General features: G+C 44.1%; 3 protein-coding genes across 4 annotated transcripts in view; 1 reads left to right on the plus strand and 2 right to left on the minus strand.

The window, feature by feature from the left end:
- LOC135905946 (TBC1 domain family member 22B-like) overlaps positions 1-27,904 on the minus strand; it is a 122,285-nt gene that overhangs the window by 3,106 nt on the left and 91,275 nt on the right. For both annotated transcript variants that reach the window (XM_065437090.2, XM_065437089.1), the window contains 8 exons: positions 26,608-26,741; positions 23,994-24,167; positions 23,056-23,256; positions 17,297-17,367; positions 17,084-17,212; positions 14,428-14,493; positions 8,361-8,481; positions 214-396 (listed from right to left, as the gene is read on the minus strand). In XM_065437090.2, the coding sequence (XP_065293162.1) occupies positions 214-396; positions 8,361-8,481; positions 14,428-14,493; positions 17,084-17,212; positions 17,297-17,367; positions 23,056-23,256; positions 23,994-24,167; positions 26,608-26,741 (1,079 nt within the window). The remainder of the gene's footprint in view (positions 1-213; positions 397-8,360; positions 8,482-14,427; positions 14,494-17,083; positions 17,213-17,296; positions 17,368-23,055; positions 23,257-23,993; positions 24,168-26,607; positions 26,742-27,904) is intronic.
- On the plus strand, positions 3,020-4,016 carry LOC135905947 (uncharacterized). Its single transcript, XM_065437091.2, has one exon. It carries the CDS (start codon positions 3,159-3,161, stop codon positions 4,014-4,016), a length of 858 nt encoding a protein of 285 aa, XP_065293163.2. The 5' UTR covers positions 3,020-3,158.
- On the minus strand, positions 18,384-20,683 carry LOC135905945 (piggyBac transposable element-derived protein 4-like). Its single transcript, XM_065437088.2, has 2 exons — positions 20,479-20,683; positions 18,384-20,254 (listed from the first exon to the last, which is right to left on the minus strand). Exons 1-2 carry the CDS (start codon positions 20,483-20,485, stop codon positions 18,498-18,500), a joined length of 1,764 nt encoding a protein of 587 aa, XP_065293160.1. The 5' UTR covers positions 20,486-20,683; the 3' UTR covers positions 18,384-18,497.

Here is a 27,904-nt window from a genome sequence, read left to right on the forward strand (position 1 = left end):
CAGTGACCACTTCTGCCAAGGGGTGTGGCTACCATCTACTTTCTTGAGTCAAGGCAGAGTGTTTGGTGGAGAAACATTCAAGAATGCGGGAGTTGTACTCTCCATGCCAAAGGTTCCAAAATGTGTGCAAGAGTGTTTTTAACTCTATGGCCAGATCTTATGCTTATATAAACTTCTTTTAATCTTTCTAGAAGTGTACTAATTTTCCCTCACTGTCTATGCGCTGGATGAGCTCCTTGAGGGTGTTCACTTTGCTCTGTATGCCTGGCTGGGCAAAGGTGTAGTTGTCCTGGATGCCGTCTAGCAGCTTGCTCATACACCAGAAGCTGTCTGCCTCAATGTCCTGCAGCACCGACTGCTCCAGGCGGTCCACCATGAATGTTTCCACTTCTGCCTCTGCACAAACACCAAATGCAAAAAGAAAGTAAGAGGATGACACTGTTGTCATAATATCATGAACACACCCCACCTGAAGGTGTGCACATTTGACAGTCGAATTAATAGTAATATAGAACACCATTTGCGTGTATATTTAAGGCATCCTACCCTGACAGGTCAAGAAAGCATACAGATCAATGAGCATAATAGGATAAAGAAAAAAGAAAGGTGGTTTGTGGTAGGCACATGAGCACAACATGGCTGGCAAATCAGTTTCAAAATACAAAAGATGTCAGAGAACTAGTCCTAGTATGCCATTCCTACAATGGTGACCCGAAAATAATCCCACTGGCCATTTTCCGAACCAGCTGCAAGGGGTGTGCATTCCCTGGCATTGTAGCAGCACATTTTCTGATACCAGAAGATTTAAAGGGTACTAGAACATAGTGAGACTGACGCCACAAAAATGTAACGAAAGTGTGAAAACATCATGTTCAACAATGCTTGCAGTAGCACTACTGCTTGCGGTAGCCATCGTTAAATGGTGGCGAAGAAGACAAAGTGTCCCCAGCTAAATTCGTCGATCCCTCAGCAATTGTCAATGCACCTGCATCCAAGACTAGGCTGCCTTTCTGAATAAATGTGGCCGCTCATCACATCTCAGCTGCCACATAACTGATGACTGCAGATGTTCAAACCAAGGCTCCAGCAAGGACTGGATCAGCACAGCCTGCCACCGAGACCCACCTATAGCTATGGACCAGGCGGAAGGACAGTGGTACCCGCTGAAGCTGGACAACCCTTGGAGTGCAAGGGTTGTCCGGCACTGCCACGTTGGCACTGCCAATGAACACTGCTGCTTTGGTGGTGCAGCAGTGCAGTTTTGCAACATAGCCATGAAGAAAAACAAGAAGCTAATTACGCACAAATCTGAGGAACCAGACAGACCAGTGCTTCAGAGCATAAGAGCCAGGAAAACAGAACAGGAATGTATCAACAAGGTTTTACCGTGACAGTAATAATAATGAAGAAGCAGTCTTGCCCAAGGTGCACATTGGTGACAGCAATAGCCATAAAAAAATAGCATGTTTGATAGTAGGAGAGGTGTCATCCTTCAATGTTGTCCATATAGTTTATTCAATTGCTTACATGACCACATGATGATAATGATTTCTGGGGAACTACAACAGCCCAAGGTTATAACATGAGCGCAATTGAAGAGGGTAAAATATATCCTGTAAAGGAAGTGTTCATCATTTAGAGGTACATGAGCATGTATGCATGCATGCGCTGTAGTGCAGAAAATGCATGCACTCTGGGTGCCTTTCAGTGCATTCGTAACAAGTACAGGAAACCCTTGTCCTAATGAAACTGCTTCATTCAAAATTCATTGTGGACCACAGTGCAGTATTCAAAGCACAATTGCGTGGCGATCTGCTGAGTAAAAAGGGCAAGCTGACACCATCAACTAGCTCGTCACAGTGCACAGAAAATTATTTCTTTTTGGCAAAGTAAACAGTGCTGTGAAGCTTTGACAACTTCACAAGGTCTAGTCTGGCTGTAATTATCATGCAAAGATAACTGAGGGTCTTTGATGGTTGCACAACTGCACAATGCCAGAGCTGGATGTACTGATTATGCAATGATAACTGGGGGTTGTATAACCTCAGAGCCATGTCACGATCCGTCCGGGTTCGTGAACAAGGGAAGGCTCGAGGCACCCTCCATTAGACAGACGCTCCGCAGTGTGGTGGTGACGAGCGACGACTGACCGCCGAGCAGCTGTGCTCGTCGGAGTTTATTGGGTGCGGTGCCCAATGTTGCCTACCGAGCATGGCAGGCCACCGAGCCTGGCGGGCCAACAAAGATTATGCCTGAGGGGGCGTCACATGCTTGTTACAAGCCATTTTCCCATGCTTTCTGCCACTCTGCCAGTTTGCCGTGCTAGTACAAACTATGTTAAGCTCCCACATGATGCTTCCTTGTCTGCCATGCGAAATGCCTCAATGTTCAGCTTGATTAGCCGTCTGTAAGGCTATCTTTGCATGCATCATGCAGTTGCCAGAAGAGAGGCAATGGGACATTGTGGGGATAGCATAGGATAGGATAGATAAAATATTGAAAGAATAATCAGAATAATAGCTAATGGTTGGGGCCCCTAGTCCGGGGCTTCGCTGGCTCTTTCTATTTTCTCAGCTCTGTGGGTCAGCTTGAGCTGGTCGTTGAGGGCCAAGCTGGACAGCAGTGCCTCCCATTGCTCCCTCGTGGTGTTCTTGTCGTGGTGTTCTATGTTGTGTAGCGTGCACATTGTGGGGAGAGCCTGGAGCATGAAGCATATACAGTGGAATCCCACTGATATGTTCCTCACTGTTGCATATTTGTGGTCTCGTCGTAAATCCCATATAGGTGGGCTCGGCGACTGCGCATCTGCACAGCTCGCTAAACCTTTTGCTTTTGCAATGCAGATCGTCACCTTCGCTACTGTGCATTTCCTGCTGCCTACGATAACCGCTCCTGCTACATCAGCTTCGTCGAGGTGCGTGGTCGACTGCCAAGGAAACGAGCCAGCCAACATCCAGGTTTTCCGTACCAGCGATGCTTCATACCCGGACATCCAGCAGAAGAAGTGGCGGCCGGTGGTCCTCAGTCGAGGGTGGCAATCCCCATCGTCAGCAACAGCAACGCAGTCACCAGATATAAACTGTGGGCGGCCGTCAACACAGCTTTGTGGGCTCGGCGACTGCGCATCTGCACAGCTCGCTAAACCTTTTGCTTTTGCAATGCAGGTTAGTCAACCATACGCTCTCTTTGCTAAAAAATCTAGCAATTATTTCCTGATGCAGTTGCCGAGCCCGCACTGCTGTGCCGCCATTGCTGTCGAATGTGCTCATATTATTCATGCCTTGCTGATTTTGGCCGGCGATGTGGAAACAAACCCGGGTCCTAACATTCCTGAAAACCTACTAACCGAATTGCGAAAACTAACCGCCGGTCAGAACCAGCTGATCACTGAAATCCATGGTCTTAAGTCGCAACTTACTTCTACCGATAAAGCAATTACTGATCTAAGCAAACGAATGAATGATCTTGAGAGTCACTACCAGATGCTTTTGCCCATTCGCAACGAAGTGGATGCAATGCGCACCACGACTGAACAGGCTATTTTTCGCATTTCCGAGCTCGAAGCACGTATCGACGATGCTGAAAATCGCTCACGGCGGGACAACTTAATTTTTTACGGCATTCCTGACCCTTCCAGCTCGGAAACCACTGCCGACTCCGAAAGGTTGATTGTGGAACTTTGCCGCGATAGGTTGCAACTAACCATTGACCCAAAAGAAATAGAACGTGCACATCGCATCGGTCGTCACTCCGCCAATCACTCTCGCCCCCTGATAGCAAAATTTACTTTCCATAAAACCAAACTTAACATCCTTTCGAGTGGCCGAAAGCTTAAGGGCACTGACTACAGTATTAGCGAGGACTTTTCGCGATCAGTACGAAATGCCCGAAAACATCTCGTTGCTTTCGCAAAAGGTAAAGGCGCCCCGTTTTCACTCCGCTTTAAGACTTTGTTCATCGGTTCCAGAAGATACACCTTTGATGCCGCCTCGAGTAGTGTCAAAGAGTTGTCATAGCAGCTACATCACCCCAAGCAGAAAAATAACACAACACCGACTTGCTCCACAGATAGCGCTTCGCTTTCTATAATATACACGAACGTGCGCAGTTTCCTCCCAAAGCGTGAATTGGTGTCGAACATAGTTTCATCTACCGGTAGCAACATACTATTACTAACTGAGACATGGCTGAGCAGCGACGTTGCTGATAGCGAAGTTATAGCCGACCTGCCCGGTTTCTGCCTCTATCGGAACGACCGCGCAGGAACCCGTGGTGGTGGTGTGCTAGTCGCTGTTCGTGAGCAGTTGCCATGCTCGCTAATTAACGTCACATCAGATCTCGAGATGTTATGGGTCATAATGCATACCTATCCAAAAAAAGTGCTACTTGGTATCTGCTACAGACCGCCCAGTGCTACTTCTGACTTCTGCCATCAACTTAACAACGTCATAATCGAACTGGTAACCACCCACCGAAACGCGCAAATCCTGCTCTTCGGTGACTTTAACTTCCCACAAATAGACTGGCGTACCATACAATCATTCTCGGTATCCGGACACACAGAGGCCAAAAATTTTGTCGATTTCTGCCTCAACTTTAATCTTTCCCAGCTAGTAACCGAACCAACCCGGATTTCGCAGCAAACTGCTAACGTACTCGATCTCATACTAACCGACCACCCTGACAGCCTTTCATCCATTTCTTATTTACCTGAGATCAGTGATCACAAAGTCATCCATGCCACTTTTTCGTTCAATTTGTTGACACGGGATACCTTTAAGAAAACAATATGTCTATACAACAAAGGAAATTACGGAGCTATAACTGAAGCTATGAATACATTCTTTCCTATATTCGAATCAACTTTTCAAGACCATTCCGTAAACAGCAATTGGACGCGCTTCAAGAACAAACTAAGTGATCTTGCACATAAATTCATTCCTAAAGTCACCTTTCGTTCTTGTCAGCAAAAACCATGGTTCACAAAGGCCTTAAAACGCCTAGAAAACAAAAAGAAGCGTCTGTATCGCGCCGCCAAACAGAGAGGACGCCCATGCGCATGGGATAAATATTATGAAGCCGAACAGAGCTACGTCGACGCACTGCGTCATGCTAAACACTCATTTTATCACAATGATATACCAAACCTATTAATCAATAACCCGAGGCAATTTTGGAGAGTTATAAACGATAGCGAAACACGCACTATTAAGATAACTAACGAATCGAACGAAATTATTAATGATTCCGATTGCGCCGAAGTGTTCAATTCGGCCTTTGCTTCTGTGTTCACTAACGAATCTAATGCGCCTCCCACTTCATCATCGCTTAGTATGAACTCGTCAATGCCAGCCATTGCTTTCAATGCAGACGGTATTTGTGCGATCATTGACAAGATCAAGTGTTCATCATCTTCCGGCATAGACGAGATTAACCCAAAAATTTTAAAAAACACGAAGCTTATTTCTGCAGCCTATTTGTCCTTGATATTTGCCCAGTCTCTTTCTTCAGGTTTCATTCCAGATGACTGGAAAATTGGGAAGGTCGTTCCAGTTCACAAATCAGGTAACAGAAACTCGCCTCTTAACTACCGCCCCATCTCCCTAACAAGCGTCCCCTGCAAAATCATGGAACATGTCATCTACTCTCTTATCATGAATTTTCTTGACTTGAATCACTTTTTCCATCCCGCCCAGCACGGATTCCGCAAAGGTTTCTCCTGTGAAACACAGCTGGCCATTTTCCTGCACGATGTTCACACTAACCTTGACAGTAACATACAGACTGACGCAATTTTCCTGGATTTCTTTAAGGCCTTCGATAAAGTTCCTCATCAACGTCTAATATTGAAACTTACAAGACTTAATTTGCATCCTGATGTTTTGAATTGGATCATTGAATTTCTTAGCAACCGCTCCCAATCTGTCATTATAAATAATCACCTATCTAACCCTGTGCCAGTCACATCAGGCGTCCCTCAAGGATCGGTTCTTGGCCCCCTATTATTTTTAATATATATTAATGACTTACCTTCACATGTGTCCTGTAATATCCGAATGTTCGCCGATGATTGTGTCATTTATCGAACTGTACGTAACACCAGCAATCAAACAGCCCTGCAGAAAGACCTCACCAACATACTAACATGGTGTGACGATTGGTTAATGAAACTAAATGTACAAAAATGTAAAGTTATGTCTTTCACTCGTAGCAGTAATCCCCTGGTATTTCCCTACCAAATTAGAAGCATGCCTCTCGAACTAGCAGAGTCCTATAAATATCTAGGTGTCACTGTATGCAATGATCTATCCTGGCATAAACATATTTCTAATATCATATCATCTGCTAATAAAACACTAGGTTTTTTAAAACGTAATCTCCGCCAGGCACCTCAAAACGTAAAACTGCTTGCCTACAAGTCCCTTGTTCGGGCAAAACTTGAATATGCATCGGCCATCTGGAGCCCGCACCAAACATATCTTATCACCTCACTTGAATCTGTTCAGAACCGCGCTACTAGGTTCATTCACTCACAATATTCATATGATGTCAGTATTTCCGCACTTAAAACACAATCCGGACTAACATTACTATCTAATCGCCGACGCATTGCTAGTCTTGAGCTCTATCACAAGTTCTTTTTCAGTACCCTTCATCATGCGCCATACATCGTTCCTGCAGCACGCATCTCTCACCGCACCAGTCATCCGCAGCAAGTCGCACGGCCACGTGCCCGAACCACTCATTTTTCCGCCTCGTTCATTCCTCGAGCAGCTAAAGACTGGAACGGCCTTCCTGCTGACATTGTTAGCATCACTTGCCTGTCTTCATTCCTACAGCGTGTGATTGATCACTTTGAACATAACTTATGAAGTGTACCAAATGTGGAACTTATGTTAAACCCACCCCTTATGTAATACCCCCTCCGGGGGTCTTTAAGGACAATAAACTGAACTGAAACTGATACCCCAATGTATATTATGTTCCTGTTGAATATGTCGGCATTCTGCAATGTTCCCACATCTTACATAGCGTTTTAATGTGGCAGTCATGTAAATTTAGCGGTACAGAGACAAATTCACTCTCACATGTTGCTATGAAGACGATAAATGTATACAACTAATACGTTGCATCTAGCAACCAATACATGGCATCTAGTGACCAATACGTTGAAGTAAGTGACCGAAGTTGCCAAGACCACACGCATATCGGGAGAAAACATGCATAAAGAGGTTGGTGAAGCACCCAAAGTGCGCATTGGTTAAAACGTACCAGGAAGCACACACACTGGGCCAAATCTGACAAGCGCAAGGCTACACTTATTTTGGGGCCAGCAAGGGTCTAATGTGTACTGTGTAATAGCCAATTTCCTAACGCCAGCTTCGCTGCAATACAGCCTTGTTATGCGGTGAAGCATAGGCAAATATTGCAGCGAAGCATATTAAGACTGGGAAGGAGCTACTGTCACAGAACGCCCAGTAGGTTCCTCTAATTATATCATATATGCATGCCCATTGGTCACAGTATGAGCTCTGAGACATCTAATAACTGTACAGGCAGTCACACAGAGCTGTTTGTGATGTTACTGAGACAATTTGCGGCCTTCCTCACCATTGAGTTTTCCTTGCTTTTTTTCTTCCAGTTCCCAAGAAATATATTAGTCTGGTTCTAGTGTAATTTAGTGTAATTTGATGCACTACATGCTAAAAAATGTGGTTGCATCAATGAACCATATTGCGAAACCGTATTACCATGAGCCTCATAATAAGGAAAATTCCCTATTGCCATAACCTACAGTGGCAAGAAGAAAACTGGCATTTGCTAGGAGAGCGATATCACACTATCCACTATCACCACAACTTGAGAAATACAAGCTTAAATAGGCCACCCAAACAGAAGGGTAGCGAATACGGCAGCGTCGCACGTACATAAACAAGCCATGTTACACACGTACCAAGCAAGCTGAAAGAGACGATTTTCTAAATCCAAGTCCATGGTTGCGAGTTACAATCAACATAGTTGAATTTCCCTTCTTTCAACTATGAAGATCATATGAACATCACTATTTGAGACACATACAAGAGAGTAAACAGTATGGTGCTTGATAAGATGAAGTGTCTTTGCATTCAAAGTGACTTTATTATGTCGAGTTTACTGTATTCATTCCCTACTGCTACAAGTTATGTGGCTATGTCAAGAGCTAAGGCACCTCATAGCTCACACAATACTTCATATCAGGTTGAAGGTGATGTTGCATGATTTGCTATTTTTTTTATTTTCAAAGCAACTAACCCAATACTTGACATCGTGTGAACTTTTTAATTTATGAATTAAAGAAAGGTTGCAATGATTTAACTTACCTTTAGGCACATGTTCTTGAAGAAAGACCACGAAAAAGGGGGTGACAAGGTCGTTCATGCCCTGGACGTAGCCACTGGCTGGATGTCGAATGGCCCATATGTACAAGATCCTCTCAAATATCTGGCAGAGTAAAAGTGGTGGCAAGACCTGCTTTGTCAAGGAGTTCTCGCATGGAAAAAAAAATAATCTATGCCCAATGACAAATAATAACAAAATCGAGAAAATGAAGTTAAAAAATGACCTTTGGAAGTGCCGAGTTTCAGCATCATTAGTACAACATCTTTTTTAGTGTTTAGTGCAAGAACTAGAAAAAGCTGGACAGGATACGAGATAGATGAACGGAACTATTTGTGGTTGTCTCGTCTTCTGTCAGTTTCCTTTTTCTAAACTTTCTGCACTAAACAATAGAAAAGTTAAAAAATGAGTCAATTCAAACAACTGATGTACTGGTTAACTGATTTCAATGTTTAAAGGTCCCACCTTAGCTATGACGAAATCAATAGTGAAGCACTCTGAATTTATCCTGACCACTTAGGATTTTTACTAAAACTAAAAATGCACCCCAAAATCGCAGCAGTCTGCATTCCACTTCTATAGTAATGTGGAAACCAAGTCATGGTCTTGAATATGAGGCATCATACTTGGCAACGGCAAAAGCCATGGCAAAGGTATTCACTACAGCGGGTGGCGTTCTTAGTTTCTTAAGTTCAAACGTAGTTCATGCAGATTCACAAACCTGGTTGCTGAATCACCCCCAGCTTGCATGTAAGAATATCGGCAATACTACCTTGCAAACCTTGAGGGAGACCTTACAGAGCTAAATCTTATAGCAGCATGCCATACCCTCTTTTCATTATGTTTTCTTATTACCTGATGGTTAGTGACCATGGCTTCTTTTCCTTAGCTTGGTCCAAACATTGAAACTATGTAGAAACCAAGGACGCACTCCATTATATCTTCAAACGAAACTAGCACCACATCTGGTCTGTGAAGTAGCAGACACTTTGTTTTGCAACCATCCGATATTCTACTGCTGCAAACTCATTGGAATCAACATAGAGAGCATTCATACAGGACTCATCTTCTGTGTTTATTAGATAGAAAACAAACTAATGAAGATGCTCACAGACAGTTTAAAGAATTTCTCACAGCATCTCATGCTATCCACAGGCTTGATTCAGGGTATCCTCAAATACACAAAGGAAATCGTTAGGTAATGTCCATCAATTCAACCTCTTTGAGACATGTAAATTAAGTTATATGTGAGGTAAGCAATGCCATCCAAGATATACAATGTACTAAGCTTCTAATTAATTTGAAATTACTTCCAAGTATATTATGATAGTTGTTACAGTCATGCTTAAGACAGCTCGATAAACTCCTTTTCCTACACAAAACCACAACTTCTGTTTTTGGTTACATATAGTTATGACCAATACAAACAAGTCAGTTGAACTCAACTGTGCACTGAACACACCTATAAAACACACCCTTATCTTATAATAGGGCCAGAACAACCTGTACACGAGAAACGTGGAAGGTGCCTGCCCGTCGTCTATCGCATTGCACAATGTTACCATAGGGATGCAAAGCAAGAATGGTATTCACCAGAACTATATAAAAGACACAAACCGCTATATTCAGCATCTGGCCTGTCCCGCAGCCCCATGTTTCATGCTGACAAGGTTTTAGCATTGATGTGAGAAATACACTTTTTAAAGGGCATATTTTTCAACAAGATACGCTAGCTCATACCCCACATCAAAAACTAAGTTGGCCGATTTCTTTTCACAGTCATTGATCTCGCCACGCCTTACAAAGCAAGAATAGTGCACTGAGAGGCATGGCAGCATGCCTCTTATCTGGCACTCTAATGTTTTTAGAGCATCAATAATTCCAGAATTTTAGTATGATCCCCTGAACATGTGAACATTTTATATTTTAAACTATCAAATTATTTTAGACACTTTGTAACCTAATTGCTCAGATTTTTTACAGACGCTTGCTTGGCACTTTTTGGCCATACCCTTGTTCCACAATACACTACATATCATCATCACTCTTGCACCAAGGTGGAGACGGCGCACAGATGACAGGAAGCACTCATACATTGCACTGAATAGTGACCATCACCTCTGTACTCAATGAGCTATTCTGCCCACCTTTTAGTCCAGTTTCCAATTCAATCTTAAGCCTAGCACAGTCAGCCAGGTTTGTAGATATGCGGTCAACAGCTTGAAATCAGTGACAATTTGCAAGTCATCACTTCCACACGAAACACGCTTGCATAGCTATGTGCTCATTAAAGGCGTGCACCAATATGACCGTTTAATCACTTTTTCTTTTTATTCAAGTCCTTTTCCATTCACCTCACTGTACTTATATTGTATTTTTTTCCTCAAATTGTATTTATGCTTAGCTCTGTTTATGATTATAAAGCACATGTTGCCTAACATTTTCTGGGAACTGTCATATTTATTGCTGTTACTCGTTTCCTGTCTGACCTCCCCTCCAGCTCCTCCTCTAGAATGCCAGGCAAGGTCTTTAGAGTAGAGTGGGAAAAAAAAATGCAATCAAGAGTAGTTGCACATTTTATTTCTCACTGCACACATCAGTCGCTCTATTCAGAGTGTCAATGGCACTCATCACTAGAATAGGGAATATCTCTGTTGACACTTTCAGCACAACCAGTATACACTGTAATGCATTCATTGGCAACTGTTTCCCGCTTGAACTACATTCCAGCTTTGGAACATTACTGTATTTACACAACTGTAAGTCGACTCGAATGTAAGTTGACCCCCCCCCCCCTCCTCCATTATCGCGTGTGACAGGGAAAAAAAAAAAGAGCATACCCGAAGGCGCATTCAAAACGAAAATTTATTAGTAGTTGGCATGGTCACTGGACTACTCATTTTCACTTGTGCAATCGTCCTCACTAGTGCTGCCATCGTCACCGCTGCTACGTTCCCACAGCGCGTCGTCGTCCAGCGAAATTCCACATTTGGCAAACGACCGCACCATGACATCTTGTGGAACAGCAGCCCACGCCGAATGCACCCAACCACACGCAGCTGTCAGGGAGGCTCTTTTGACAGGTCCAGTTGGCATAGGTTCGCAGTCTTCTACCACCAGCCACTCGTGCTCACGGCAGAGCTGGTTCTTAAAAGGCGAAGATCTGGGCTTGTTTTATGACACTGTCGCACTTCACTGGTAGGGACCGATCACGCATTTCAGCGACGCTCGCCGCAAGCTTGGCCTACAACTTCGAAAAGCATCCCGACTTCGGCCCGTGAAAAATTCTTTGCTTGCCGTTACTGGTGAAAATTTTGCTTCGCTACAGTCGCCACTCTCGCACCACCCGTTCAGAAACATGGAACTTGTGTCCCGTAGCGCAGTGGTTTGTTTCTTCGGCGTAAAGGATGGAAGCGCTCCTGAACGCTGCTGTGAACGAGCGCCGAATGTTTAGTGGGCCTGGAACACTCATGACAACTGAGGAAGCATAGAAGTAGCATGTAGCCGGCAGCCGAGTCGAACGCATCAAACTAAGAGCTACAAGGAAAGAGAAACGTGAGCGGTGTCTGCTCTTCATGCTGCGCTTCCATCAACTATTGATACTCCCTGCAAGCGCCACCGTTCTGGGGGTGCCGCCACGAATGGAGCAGCGGCACTTCCATCAACTACTGAGACCCCCCTATGAGTGTTGTGTGCGCTGTAAAACTCTAAAAAATGTTGAAAAGCCTTTCTGAAAAGCGAACAACCGTGCAGGATAGCAAAAACTACGGGTAGGGCCATAGAGCAAACATAAAATTGTAACTACGTAGTAGCTCCCCTGATATCTCGTTGGTTTTGCTTTTTTGGCGGTGTTATGTTTTCGTTTCGATTGTCAGTCGGCTCCCCCCCCCCCCCATTTCAGGTTTTCAAGTTAAGAAACATAGGTCGACTTACAATAGTGTAAATACGGTAAGCTTCAAATAACTTTTTCGTTTACCGAGAAGTAGTAAAGCAAAATCTCAGTATAACAAACTTCAACATAACAATAACACTATAACTTCAATAACAAGCAAAGGAATACCAAGGCAATAAATGGATACTTCCACCGACGCAAATGGTCAAACGGTTGAATTACAAGCAGCTGCTTGCAAAGGCACCCCTCAAATCATGCACTGCATGACCAAGATTGATTGCTGCAGCAAAACAGCCTCATGTTTGCTACAAAGTCTAAGTGCGACAAGATATCTCGCCTGACACACTGTATATTTCGGGTGCGAGGGTTAGCTAATAAGGAAAGAGAGAGAAGTGGTTCTTGAGGGGAAGGAGAAGAACCACTTCTTCTTCTCTCAGTGGTGGCTTGATAAGCACCGTCAACCTGAACGAGCAAGGAGAAAGGGGGGGGGGGGGGGGGGTACTCGTGGTAAAGCCAATCAAGCGCGCGTGAGGTGGGGGCAGGTTAGCACGCGTCTCCTTTTCTAGTGTAGCCGTGGCTACGCATGGCAGTCAACAGTACACGCTCTGCCTTAGAGGTAATCTGCCCCATGTGCAAAGGGTGAACATGGCAAGATGGCAGGGCATTATCTGCTGTCTTTGTTATCTTTGCTATCTGCTATCAGTGTAGGTTGCATAATCTCGAGTCTCAGAAAGGCGTTGAAGCGAGTGGTATGAAGCATTCATACCCTGCTGCCAGCACTTTTCATGACAATGTCATCCCACTGCAGGCAACAGCGTTAGCCGCAAGGGCGGAGCGGACATGAAATTCTATCTTTCGTTGCCAACTCTCTAATTCAACAAAATGAATTTTTTTCTCATTCCTTTTTTTCGACTGTGCGATAACTTGGAAAATATTGAGACCCCTTCCGTTTAAGATAAATCAACAAGCGAATGTACTTATTCATAGCAGGTTCAATTTCAGCGTAACAAAGTTTCAATATAACAAAGCAAATAGCCAATTTTACCGATTTTATTATATCGAGCTATACAGTGAAATCTCGTTACTATGAACGCCACATTAACGAACTTTTCAGATGAACAAACTTTTCAGAAATCCCCAGATGACTTCTTATGGGTTCAATGCAAAAATATTTTAGTACTTACTACAATGTCCAGAATAACAATCGTTATTCAGTTTTCGTTCCATGTTAACGATGCCTCAGTACTACGAACAAATATTGTGAAATCTGGGAATTCTTAGATTTACATGTATCTTTCCCAGCAGCTGAAACAGTAGGCTAGCAGACAAGTAGCGGAGGCGGATGACACAGCGCACAGGTTCGGAAAACATGAGACAGCACTCAATAAAAAAACGCAGATGTTTTTTTTTTCCGCCTATTGCGGAGGCGACGCCACATCGTGTTTTGCAAGCACATGCTCTGCCCAGGCAAGTGTTGCCCAGCAACGGAGGCGCGTCTCTTCCTTCTGCGCACGCCTCTTTCTTTTGCGCTTCTTTCCACTTCGCGTACTGGCTACGCGAGTGGAGAAATGCAACCTCTGTACTCGTGAGCAGGCTGCACAGTCCCACTTTGCACTTTCCAGACAGTGTCGACTGCGCCGCACCTGTGCTTTAGATAGTTCAGGTGTCCACCTCGAATGAGACAGTTGCAATGAAACAGAAAAACAAACAAACGAGAAAGAGTGCGCTTTGGAAGTGACGTGGCGCTTCCTTTTTGTAAGTAGTTTTCCCAGCGCCTGCTTTGCGTGTGTCACTCACGGTGCTTCAGTGGTGCGTGGCAGCGTAATCTATGGAAAATAGCAACAGCATGGGCTGGGAGCCAAGAGCAACGTTTTTGTAGATAACTCAAACGATGACAACTTATGGACTGATGGGTTGATAAGCGGAATGGTTCATTTTAAGACCTTTGGTATAATGATCTTTCTGAATAACAAACAATTTTCGGCAGCCCCGCATAACTTATTATATCGAGATCTGTCTGTAACTGTACGCAGACACCAGTTGGAGACTTTTGATCACAGTTTATTAAACAAATTCGGCGGCAAAATAACTGATGTCGAATCAATCAAAGTCGATTACATTGTAATGGTACTTCAGCATACAAATTATAAAAGACCCACCTGTTGAACTGACTCTTGTTGAAATAATGGCACCAGAGGACTCATGCGAGGGATGTCTATGTGTATCTGAAAGAGTGGGGCAAAAGGGTTCAGTCAAGGAGTTCAGTATGCGCTCCTGCCTCGGGCAAGTTCTCAGTGCAGGAGTGCCTATAAAAATTGCCCATTAAAAATTTTTTTCGTTAAATTTACTAACCTCGCAGAGTAATTAACACAGAAAGTTGGGCTAGCTGATGTTGATACATTTGCTGTGACATAGTTGCTAGTGCAAACAAGACTAACAGAAAAGAAGGTGGGACAGGACAGAGCGCTCTGTCTTATCTCACCTTTCTTCCTTTAGTTTTGTTTGCGCTAATAACAATAGACAGTTTTAGTATAGCGTACGCTATTCCATTGCGGACGCTAAAAAATAGCGGGTCGTCACTGCGCATGCGTAAAACGCTAAACGAAATAGCAGGTATAGCGGGCGTACGCAACGCAAACGAGTTAGCGTTAGCGTTTTTGCGGGGTTTGCGGAGCTTGCGGGAAACATGGCGGCGGTCCCGGCTGCCCACTTCGAATTGAATTTGGCGTTGCTTTTGTAAAATGCACTTCGTTCGTAGCAAATGACTGTGTAAACGGCTTTCGCTTAGTCTCAGGCCGCTTCGACGACAGAGTATTATGGATAACGTCGTGGTGTTTTCGAGATCACTTCTCGTTTCGAACGAGTCGAAGCCTAACAAAACAAACGTTTGAGATGTCAGCGCCACCTGTCGCTAAAGGCGCAAAATAGCCGTAACGACGGCATATGGCCTCTCAGATTTGAAGATATCGCCGGTCAACTAAAACTGTAGAAAACGTGCGCTGCTTAGCGTACGCTATATTATAGCGTATAGCGTACGCTATAGTTGCGGACGCTAAACTAAAACTGTCTAATGTCACAGCAAATAGTACCCTCCGTTCTTCAAAAAGGCACATCATATTCACCAGTGAACAAGCCTACAACGTCCTATCTTTTTAATGTCCCTTACTTCATTTCAATGAAAAAACACAGCAGGATGTTAAATTGAAGAGGAAGACCCCAGAAAAAAAAGTGCAAAAATGCCTTCTAGTAGTATGAAAAGAGTTTTCCCTTCACAAAAACAAGCTTTTTGATTTCCTAATTAATTATTGTATCTAATATTTCATCCCTGCTTTTTATTTTTTGGGCCTATCTGTTTTCTATCCTTGGCACCACGATAAAATTAACAATCACTTCACACACATGATCAATCACATTGATCACACATTGATCGAGACTGCCACTGATCAATTTCTCACACTACATGGCCTTCACAATGCAACCAGTAAAAAGAAACAGCACTCGCAGATTTTAAGAAATATCGCACAGAGATCAAGGGATTTTAAATCACAGGTGCCAAGTGTACACAGTTATGGACATCAATGTATGAAATCTATGTTGTCACTAAATTTTAATACAAATTTAAACAATCGGGCTTATTCAATGAGATGGTACTTCATTTGTCGCCACAATAGAGCAGACAATTCCCATTAAAATTTATGTTGGAATATGAGCAACTTAAATATAGTGTGGCAGGCCTCGTTACTTTAGATTTCATGGGACTGGAAGACATATCCTAATTATCTGAAATCTAGTTGCCAAATAATAATAAAAAAATTAACAAATGGCACTGGCATAATTTCTCTCAGTGAAAAAAACCATTGCTCTTAGCATTCTGTATGAAATCTGCATGGAAGCTGCAATTTTCCTCAAACTCGCACAACAAACTACACTCGCAAGCTGTGACATATAGGAACATATATTAACTGCTCTAGAGCGACAAATGTCATGACATGCTCACCTTCACCCGAATAAGTTTATAACTAAGCACATACTTGAATCGGTGAGCCCGTGGACAACATATTTATCCACTGCAACGTTAGTGAGTTAGCACTACGTGTCACAGTTGAAGTGTTTCTGCTCATCAGTGGCAGTCTCGATCAAATTCTGAGCTTTTACGCACCAAACTATGATCCGATAACAAGGCACGCCGTAATGGTTGACTTCTAATCATTTCGACCACCTGGAGTTTTTTAACATGCGCCTGCATCTATGTACATGAGCATCCTTGGCTTTCGCCCACCATCAAAATGCGACCGCCGTGGCCGGGATCGAACTCACAACATTGATCTAATCAGCACAATGTCACAGCCACGAAGCAACTGCAGGGGTCAGTGGAAGTCTCCATAATGTTCATCAGTGCGTGCGTTGCAGGGAGATAGAATTATGAAACAATTGTTTGCTGCAACCGCTGAACAAGCCATCAAGCACGAATCCCGCATACACGCAGGTCCAATTGGAGGAGGGACATGGAAAGAAAAGTTTCGTCTGTCGCTTCCCGACCAACAACAACTGTAGTGATGCTATACCCTGCCATTTCTTTTGTATTGGATGCTAGTGCTGTTTTTGTGCCACCCATTTGCACTGCTTCAAAGCATGCCTGAGCTAACAAACCAATAGAGAGAAAAATAGTGTGGCTTTATTGCGTGTTTGCTGGCACAAAGTCATGCACCACTACCAACACCAGACAAAAGGGTTTGAGTTTTTCATAATTACTGAGGGTCGAACTAATGAGCATTTACTGCATCACATGATCTACAGAAAAAAAACATCACTGACCTGTCTGTATGTTTCTTGGTGGATGTCATCGTTCCGTGTGTCGTAATACTGCTTTACAAAGTTGAAGTACTCCTCCCGTTTCCTTTCAAGAACGGCTGCCCGTCTCTCTGAGTTGGCCGGCAAGTAGCCCTGCACAAATCACAAGTAGACAAGGACATCAGCTATTCCATGGGCAAATATAAGCAAAGAAGAGAGTAATGTGGTGATACGTACTGCCAAAAGCCTCCACGTGATGGGGCGCACTTCGGCAGGAATACCCTTCCAACTTAAAGAACGTAGCGAATCTGAAGCCAGTAAGAAAGCAATAACACAATACACGTAAATCCAAAACACATCCATCAACAAGCACTAATAACAAGGCGCCACTAAACAGAGTACGTTGATGAGCATGGACAGACTAGAATACAACTGACATGTTTTGCATAACAGCACCTTATGGGCCAGGAATGTGTATGTACTTGCTGAACATGCTACTAAAGATGAAATTGACAAACCCAGCCCTTGATTGCATTTACTATTAAAGTTCCTTAAAGGGGCCACGAAACACTTTTTATCAAAGTGGAGAAAGGCATTTTAAGTGAAAATAGGCTATTTCAGAAATACTTTGCTGCAAAAAGTACTTCAATGCATTCAGCAGAAGCGGAGTTATTGGCAATCAAACACGGCCTCCTTTGTGCTCCCATTCCTTCTTCAATACCTTGCACTGTGAAGGCTATGGCGCAGGGGAGCGTGCCCATAATGCTCCGCCTTCTAAATGTCACCGTGGGGCGCAGTCCAAATTTCATTTTGGATGTTAAAGTAGATGCCACGACTTCCGCCTTTGGTGCCTAGGACGCGTTAAACATAAGCCAAACATGGTTGTCCTCAGCGAGCCGCACTGCGCTTAGCCAGTGGGCTTATAGCGGCACCTCGCAGTGGCCGCAGTATCTACGCCATGTAACAGACCGCAGTTTGATGTCAGCTATCGGCCAATAGCAGCCATCTAAGAGAATTACAAAATAGTGCGTCTAGATGAGAGTGAGGACAGGGCCTTCTGCTGAAAAGACAGCGTTTGAGAGAAAGGTGACTTCGTGACCCACTTGCAAGCTCCACGTACCGTGTACGACAGAAAAACTTGGCTGAGATGTTCACAGCAGCAAATGCTACCCCCAGACTACATTATTTCACCGAGCCCGAGGGGTGGTTCAGGGCCCCTTTAACCCTTTGTAAGGCAAGGTATATTTTTTTCAAGAACTAAGAAAAATGTTGTGTTATCTGACTAAATGAAGCCAACAGAAATGGTTTGCACGAAATTTCAAGCCATAAGAACAAGTAGTTTATTCAGAAAAAGTGGGACAGATGTGTCCCACTGACACTCAATGAAATTTCAGAAAGTGGGACGTATTTGTCCCATTGCCTCTCAAGGGCTTTCAGTTCACTTTCGACCAGCATGAAAAGGCCCAAAACATGTTGCGCAAAGTGGCACATTGCATGCAGAGCACAAAAAATTGGTGCGAGCTTCTTTCTTGGCACTGGAGCACCAGCGACATCGCCTCCTTTTCGCGACTTTCTGAGGGTGGTGTCCATCTCCCAGAAATCGGACTTCGTCCTGAACTCCTACCATTTTTTGGCCATTTTTGGTGCCTTTTTTGTTGGCTTTATAAGGCCGATTGTTAGAGCCTTTGAAGGATTGGCCGTTTATCAGTTGGCGACCGAGGACAAGCCGGAACCACAGGTAGCTCATTTGATTGTCTTCTTTCATTTGGAGGAAAGCATTCACTACTGCTGCATCCAGCAGAAAGTAGAAAATTCGGTACCACGACTTTTTAGATCTTCTGTCTGCCGGATAAGCATTTCTCCTCTGGTCAAACCTGTCGACTCCACCCATCCAGGTATTGTAGTCTGAGATGGCCTTTGGGCATTGGACAGACACGGACGAGCCATTGGAAAGCTTTCGAACAACGTCCACAGTGTCCTTCGGGTGATGAAAGTTGGAAAGTGCGTGGACGTTTTTCGTATCCTTCCACTGGTAAGCCGTGATGCTTCCTTTTGTCCGCCATATATAGTCACCCTTCTGCAGCTTGTTATCATGTCTGATTTCTTCAGGGAGATTCTTGCGATTTGTTCGAACGGTCCCCACTGCCAGAATTTCCTTTTCTTTCAAGGCCTCCATTAGCCGTGTGGATGTAAAAAAGTTATCAAAATATAGTTGTGTACCAGGCTCCACACCATCAAGCAGGGAGAGCACAACATGTTCTCCGAGACCCATGCTGGCTGGGCGGTCAGCAGCTTTCCCTTCATAAACCTGAAAATCAATAAGGTATCCTGTCTGGGAGTCAGCACGGCACCAAACCTTATATCCGCGTTTTATTGGCTTCATAGGGAGGTATTGCTTCAACGAAGACCGTCCTTTGAAGCGCACCATGCTCTCATCAATGGATTGATGGCTTGACGGAGTGTATTCCCTTTTGAAGCTGGCATTCAGCGCTTGTATGAGAGGGCGTACTCTCGACAGTCTGTCGTACCCGTCTTCCCCTTTCCTTTTTTCTTTGCTTAGGTCGTTGATATGTAAACAGTTCATAATGTTTTGGAAACGGCGGAAAGACATGACCCTTGATATTTCGGGACAATTGAAGAAACTGTCGCTGCTCCAGTACAGATACATTTGATGCCTTGGATTCGTGCTCATCAGCAGCAGTATGCCGAAATATGCGCGAAGTTCATCAATTGTCAGCTCTTTCCAGTGCTTGCGGTTTTTCTGCTTTGCAAACCGGTTTGTCTCTGCTACTAGTGTATGCATGACACTGTCGTCAAAATATAGAGCAAAAGCTTCACACGGCGTCGTCGGTGATTTTGATGAGAACTGTGGGTCCCAAATTTTCGGGTCGCGGACGGCGTGCTCCGGTTCGCTGCTACCCCAGACTCCAGGCTCCTCTTCGACTTCTTCTTCAGCAGAAACTGCAGGCGGTTTCGGTCGTTTCCTTGTCTTTCTCGTGTAAGTAGCCTTGGGCTTTTTAGGTCTGCTTGTTGAAGCTGCTGCTCCATCGTCGCCGCTTTCTTCATCAGAGTCTGGCGGAGCGAGCTCTGGTACGAAGTCGACGTCTGTATCCCCATCTGAGTCACTCGACGTGGGGTCGTCCGGAAGGCTAAAATATAGTTCAAGCGCTTCTGCTGCCGTCAGAAATCGATTATCTGCATTTCAAGAACAAACAAAATATAAAAGTTTGAGTAACGTATTCCTCAACACATCGTCCCCGAAAATCGGGAAGTTAGTCCTAGCATAACTCATGCTGTTTTCTAAGGGTGGTCCTATTTATACAAGATTTTCAGGCTAAATATTGCTTGTATTCCTCAAAAAACGCGATTCATAAAAGCTAGTGGGCTTTGTTTTGAAGCAGAGAAACGGAAATGCTCACCTGACATCTCGAATTATTCTTGTTTGGAGACACAACAAGACAAAAATTCCTTCGCCTTCCCGAACGGAGACACAATTTTCAAAACAACGGACGCCTAGTACCACCTGTCGGAAAGCAGCAAAACTGCTTTCAAAAGTAATTACAGTATTCGCAGATAGATGGCAGCACAGTAAAAAATGGGATGCACGCTTCCCAATGCCTTTGAAGAGCCCTTTTCGGCGGCGTGAAAAGTGGGATGTATATGTCCCATTGCCCTATAAAGGGTTAATGCAAAAGTTACCTAAAGAGCAGCTGAGGTATACAGTGAAGACTTATATCAGTCACTTATTAAATTTCTTTTTTTTTAGATTTCTTTTTCCCATTTTAAATTCATAGCCTATCTGTTTTAGTCTGAAGGTTCCCGAATAGCTGGTTCTCGGGGAGCATTTTTGGGTTCTGTGAGCTGCCAAAACTAATTCAACCCCTTCAAATCTCGTCCCCCCTCAATCCCTCTCCACTTTTCATTGCCAGAATTTCCTGATCTACTGAAGTAATCTTGCATTGCTGTTTGAAATTAATGAACCCACTACGTACTGCCTTCACACTTTAGCAGTCTTTTTAAGAAAAGAAGAAAACACATACACATCCAGCAGCAATGTTCAAGATGCATTACTGCATGATTTCGCAGGCCCGTGGTGCCCACTCTGATCACATTTCCTTTGCGTTCACAGAGTTCGTCTGCAACACATCAGCGGGAGTGGAAGAGTCAAGATTCCACAAAGCTGACAGCCACAGCTTGATCTAGTAGTGTCTGTCTGGTCAGCGCTTGGGACCAATGAGTTATAGGGCAATTTAAAAACCACGCAGTAATGGACACAGGGGTGCATTTGTGCACAGATTGCAATTCACATATAAGGGCGTAGGAGAGGCAAAGTTACCATACAGCCCAGTGTCTCTTCATGCTGCATTTGTTCCTACCTTACCCTCGAGTCTCTTCAAAAAAAGCTTGAAAGGTAGAACACCATTGCGAACTATTACCAGCAACAACGTAAATGAAGCAGTGAGGAACAGTGATCTCATGATAACGGCATATGGTAACCACCAACTGTTTGCATCTTTCGCATAGAAGCGACATGTCGTGCCACATTCATGCCCACTCGGATTGCGTGAATATTGATAGCAGTGATTGAGCAGCTGTTTCCAAATGGACTTGTAGTGCATGTGATGCTGCATGAGGAACTGCGAAAAAACAAGCACGCCATTGCCGTAGCCACCAACGAACCCGTGCCTGCGTGTATTTTTGCACAGTATGTATGGCACTCGAAGCGGTAAAGGAAAGTAAGGGAGCTTTCAACTTCCAATAGAAAGCTTCTTTTTTTTTCCCCGAAGCTTCAGTTCTGAAAGAAAGCTATGCTATTCACTTTGCTGAATTCAATCCAATGAACACACAATGATGAGGGAAGAAATGAAATAAGAATGTCAGTAAACATGAAAAGAAAAGAAGAATCTCCAACAGATAAGCCAGAGCAGCCTTGTTCTTTACCAACATCTCGGGTTCTAAACCGCCACTGGGCACAGAGCTGCCATAGGGAACCACAGGTGACGATGCGCACAATGACTGTCGGTCGCCTGTATGCTCTTTATAGCCAACTCGGAGATGCCGCACTTCTATTCGATGGTACAGGAAGCAGGAAATTATCTTTATGTGGTACAGTTGCCGCGGTAGTCTCTCTAAGGTGGCCCATGCAGTTAATACACCTCATATTTTCCACCATGTTCCTGTTGTTCTGGCTTCCTGTATGGTTCCCGTTGATGATGATGGCGTCGCAGACAATGCCGCTTAGTTATTCTTGGGCGTCAGTGCCACTTTTGCTCTATTTTGTCACATATTTTCGGTGCTCACCATGTTCCTAGAGTTGTCTGAATTAACCTGTATGTTGCCAAACATATCTCAATTAACCAGTGCTTGATGCCATTAAATAATCCATATGCTTGCCGAGACCAGAGGGTGAGTTCAAATTATCTGAGTTTCTGAATAATGAGGGTTGAATTAACAAGGTGTTACTAAATTACAGAATCTTTACAGTATTATTACCTTGCATTATTGTACTAATAGTATCTGTATTATCATTACTTTGCATTGCCGCTCCTGTTCTCCTAAATGCTTCATTGCATTCCTTAAGTTCCATATTCTGTGCTTTTAATCATGCCCGCCATGCTTTATGTTGATACTAGCTATGTTACGACACCCAGAAGTTTTTCTCCCATTGCCCCGCCCTTTTGTTTGAAACGCAGAGATTCTGAGTCCTTAGGGCAAATGTGTAGATGAAATTAAATGAGAATATGAGACACAGCCTTCAATTTATTGTGCCGCTGCATACAGCTGCACATTAACCCGCTATCTTCTACGGTAAAGCTAGCCCATTGCGTCTGAATCGGGTGATTCCTCAGTATTCATCGACCCAACAGCAATCGAGCCAGATTAAACCTATTAATTTTTTAGAACACCCTGGCCCCCGTGCCACTAAACAATGGGGCAAAAGCAGCAAGGCATACCTGCTACACCCTTCGCAGTGCGAGATGTGGTTGCCCACTCACCGAGGTCGGTCTTGGGGCACTGCAGCACGCTCTGGAACTTCTCCAGAGTCGCTTGCGAGTTGAGGGCATTCTGTGAGGCCGAGTGGTGAGGTGATGCGTTTGCCCCCGCTCCGCCACAAAGGTGCCGCACCGCCATGCCCGGCCCAAAGCCTGTTCGTGACGGTGGCACCACGCAGGGCTCCAGGGGCGAGCCTGCACATGCTGCAGCACACAAACAAATCTTGTCATTATCAGCAGGCCCCGTAGAGAAATGCATTTTTTTTTTTACCAAGGTTTTGTATAAGCAGCACAGTTGGGAGCCTTTTACTTCATTCTGCACGTATTCGGGCCACCTGTGCTAGAATAAATTATCGATAAAAGAAATCTAGTGGAATTGAAAGTCCTTCAATGTTACTCTTAATGAAAGCCTTTAACAATATACGACATGAATTCACACTACAGTCACAGAAATAGCTATGGCAGCTCATTCAACCCTCGTTCATTATTGTGTAATCTGTACAAAAGCAAGAGACATGCATGTACACCTTGATTTTCCCAGTTCACAATGTGGGAGCTTGCTCAATACGTACTGGCAATGTTCTGCCTTCTCCATCACTGCTGGCCTATTTTCAGGCGTTAGCCACGTGATAGACAGTTACAATGCAATCAGGAGGCTCTCCTCTTCTGTCAATCGATCAAGTTCGCTCTCCTTTTCTCAGGGGGCAGAAGACTCGTAGACGTTACTGGGCTAAGCCTTCTTATGCAGTGTGCTTGAAGCAGCTAGTGTAGATTGGGAGTAGCCTGCTTAGCTGGCATGCAGCTAGATCTGCAATCGAATGCTAAAGCAATCAAAATTTGTTTTTGTTTTTTCTCTCTGAAGCCGATACTGGTTAATTTCAGCGCTGCCCATCATTCTGAGCCAACAGCCACTGCAGCAAAATAAGAGAACAGCGGCTCACCTTTCTGTATTGCCAGTCGCTGCAGAGCAGCTGCTCGTGCTTCCGCGGAGCATCCGTCGGAGACTTCGTAACTTAGTGGCTCGTCTACGAGCTCCACAGAGTTCCGGGCTCTGCTGTGGTTCGTGATGACCGACTCTGCTGTTGACTGCACCACCTTGGACACTATCTTCACATCTGCAAAATGCACACAAATGGCTTTTCTGCAGGGTAACTCGTTGACTGACGCCCTGTAGTTATTGTGCAGTTCTACACAATGCCGTTGTACAGTCCTCGGAATGGGTGATAAAACAGAGCGTTGCTATTGGCTGTATCAGGACGTCCTGTGTGCTTTTGGCCTTTCTACCAGGCTGTATCAGAAGCCCATTGGAATTTCTCATACTCTCGTGGGTTTCTTTCTTTTTTTTTTTCAATGTCACGCTCTGCCGAGCACCCTTTGCTACATAGTCTTGGAATGCAAAAGGAACCCTCTGACAATCCCCATCCAAGCACAAACAGAAGATCAGTGGGAGGCTGACAAGAGAGAGAGACTTATTTACAGAAAGGCGGAGAGGTCATCCTGAGCAATAACTTGCTCTAGCCTGCTACTCTACACTGGGGAAAAGGGCTGATGAATGATGATGATGATGATGTTATGAGGAAGAGATGCGTACATACAAGCTCACAGAGTTGTGGCATCTCTAAAGCCGAGAAGTTCAAGATCCTAGGACCAGCTACGGCTGGTGAACAGGCCTAGGCTATCAGCACATTAAGATGGATAGTTGGGTGTGTTGGTTAAGCATGATCTGAAGATTGCGCTCCTAGTATAAATCAGTGGCGTTTTTTTCTGATTAAACATTGTTGGAAGTGGTGCCCTGTGTATGTGTGTTCTTTCTTCGTCCACCGTTGTTTTAGCACCTTCACTTCCGATCAATGAACACAGGGTCATGGCTACGTGGAATAGGGTAGCCGCCCAATTTCGGGCATTAACAGCTTGGTCTCCGTAATAAAGTTTATACACTAATTCACTTTCATGGCACAGTAACAGGTTATTGTAGTCAATTACATTTTTGAATGGACAAATTGTAATTGTAATCAGTTACTATTTTTCTGTGCTGTGTACACGTCTGAACATATATAACAGCTTGCTGTTGTACCTGCTAAGGAGTCATACCATAGAAGTATTCTAATTCTATGGTATTTTTCTAATTCCTTGTATTTTTTTAGTATTGTTTAGTATTTGTACTGGAGTGGCTACATTTTATTTTTACATTGTTTACTGAAAGAACTGTATCGTTTGCCTTTTTTTCTAATATGTACATTACCGACCCTGTTATTTTTGTACAATGCTTTAATGCTTGTATAAGATGGCTATACATTTTTCCGCTGTCTATAAACAATGTATGCCTATTATGTTTTGTTATATGCACTACATACTCTTTTAATCGTTCTGTAATGCCCCTCTTACCCAATGCCTCAAATGAGGCCTGTAAGGACATTTTAAATAATAATAATAATAATAATAAGTACTTTATCAGAGCACCACAGGGGTTGCCTTTCATTTATTTTTGTTCAACAAGCCTCTAATGCTTGAACTAAGAATTTACAACTGGCAACTAATGTAATGGCAATTAATGCAGTGCCATAAGAGTTTCAAAAAACACACATAGTACTGTAATGACAGCATTAGTTCCAATCCTTCACCTACAATCAAAGGTTCTTGCACTGTCCATTAGATGCCAGTATTCATTACACAGAAAACTTTCATGACTTCAAATCCATCTATTTCATTTTTTTTCTCTTAAATTTGATGCTAGCATCAGGCAGAAGATGAGAAAATCTGCAATGTCATGGGGAACTTGTGCACAAGTTTCAAGATTCGCTTTGCACAGCTCGCCCCTTTTGTTTTATTCATTCTTGCTTTACTTTCTATCCTGCAAAACAGAGCCTCCCTCCCAGACAAGAACAGCCTGCTAGCAAAGTAAGAAGTTTAATTTATAAGTCAAGGTTATAATACCAGTTCTCCTTAGTGTCTTCTTAAAAAGAAAAATCTCAGAAACTCCTCTGGGAATTGTCTAAGTATGCGTAAGCATTGTGCAACTAGCTCATCTCCACACAGCCTGGTGTCATTATAAATGTTATGAAACTTGGTACGACCAGTATAAACGACAGCGTTGTGGCGACACAAACTGCTGTGGATGGCGGCAGAAGGTGAAATGATGACGGAAGCGCATGCTGCTGCACGTGGCAGCGCCAGATGCGCTGATGACATTCCGATCGTTATAAGCCATTATCGCTGTTTAGCGCCTTACCCATGAGCGTCGAACCATTATGAGCTGTGATCAACCGCACTCGGGCGGCGGCTGTGTACGGCGCGGCCACGCGGGCCCCATCTTGAAAGCGATCTGCGATGGCGCAGAGTGCTGATAGCTTCGTGTGCGCTGTGTTCTCGCCACTTAGATCACATTGAAGTGAGGCAGCACAAAGGTCAATTCGCTCGCTGCTGCAGGCCCCATAGTGAAAGCGATCGTCTTATGTGTCGGATGGAGAGAAGGAAGGACGGAGAGGTTTCATAGTTGGGTAGGCATAGAAATGCTTACGCATTTAAAAATAAAGCCACAACGAAGCGAATTCTCACCTGACACAACACAAAACTCGTCATCGCCGATGTCCCAGGCGTCGTCAGTACTCTCCTGGAAGTCTTTGAATGAGCTAGATGATGTGTTTCGTCGATGCCGACTGCTGTGACCGTCTTTCTTTGGGGTGGATGGCCTGTGAACGGGAAGAGCAGCCCAAACACAAAAGTTGGCCCACTGCAAAATCTACAGCTGTCCCAATAATCTTAATCACACACACACACACACACACACACACACACACACACACACATGCGCACGCATGCACGCACGCGCACACACACACACACACTCTTCCAGGGTTAGTTCTAATATTAAAAACATAAATACCCCAGAAAGTGCATGGGAAAAGAATGTTGCACACGTAATGTGAAGACTTGGGTTCGAAACCCACCTGCGGCCAGTTGTTTTTTCCCCCGCTTTCATTTCCATTGCTTATCATTTGTTTAATTCAATTAGAGAGTCCAACTAATTTCCCCTATGTTGTCCTCGGTGTCTTTGTTGGCTTCTTCTGCTATGAATAATAAATATCGGGCCCCTCAGTTGCCCTTCTTCTCGTTCATTACATTATGAGGATCCTGAATCTGCGGCACCGCCCTAGCTCAGTTGGTAAGAGCATCGCACATGTAATGCGAACATGTGGGTTTGTATGCCATTTGAGGCCAGTTCTTTTCTCACCCACTTTCATTTCCCATATCATTTGTTTTTTTCAATTAGTATGTACAAGTAATTTCCCCTATGTTGTCCTCGGTTCCTTTCCTTCTCGTTCACATATATATACATAGTAAAAAAATTATGGGGTTTTACGTGCCAAAACCATTTTCTGATCATGAGGCACGCTGTAGCAAAGGACTCTGGAGATCTCGACCACCTGGGGTTCTTTAACGTGCACCTAAATCTAAGTACCACAGGTGTTTTTGCATTTCGCCATTGAAATGCGGTTGCTGTGGCTGAGATTCGATCCCGCGACCTTGTGCTCAGCAGCCCAACACCACAGCTATATATAATAAACAAGAGTAATATGAGGAACCAAAGTCGGATGTGCCACTTAAACCAATAGTAAGTTGTATATTGGCTTCATATAGGCCCCGTTTACATGAATACGACAGTGGCGCATCGCATTTCCAAGCGCATTTGGGAAAGGCGATGCGACGCCGTTTACATGTAGCGCCTTAACTCGCGCGAGAACGTAGCGCCACATGGTGTCGTAGAAGGGAAGTGCAACCGACTTCCGGTTAACTGGTTTTCGGTAGTAGGCCGAGTGCACGTTGGTGGTTGAGTGCCGAGAAATAGACAGTT

This window comes from Dermacentor albipictus, chromosome 5, assembly GCF_038994185.2.
Source record: "Dermacentor albipictus isolate Rhodes 1998 colony chromosome 5, USDA_Dalb.pri_finalv2, whole genome shotgun sequence".
Classification (NCBI taxonomy): domain Eukaryota; kingdom Metazoa; phylum Arthropoda; class Arachnida; order Ixodida; family Ixodidae; genus Dermacentor; species Dermacentor albipictus.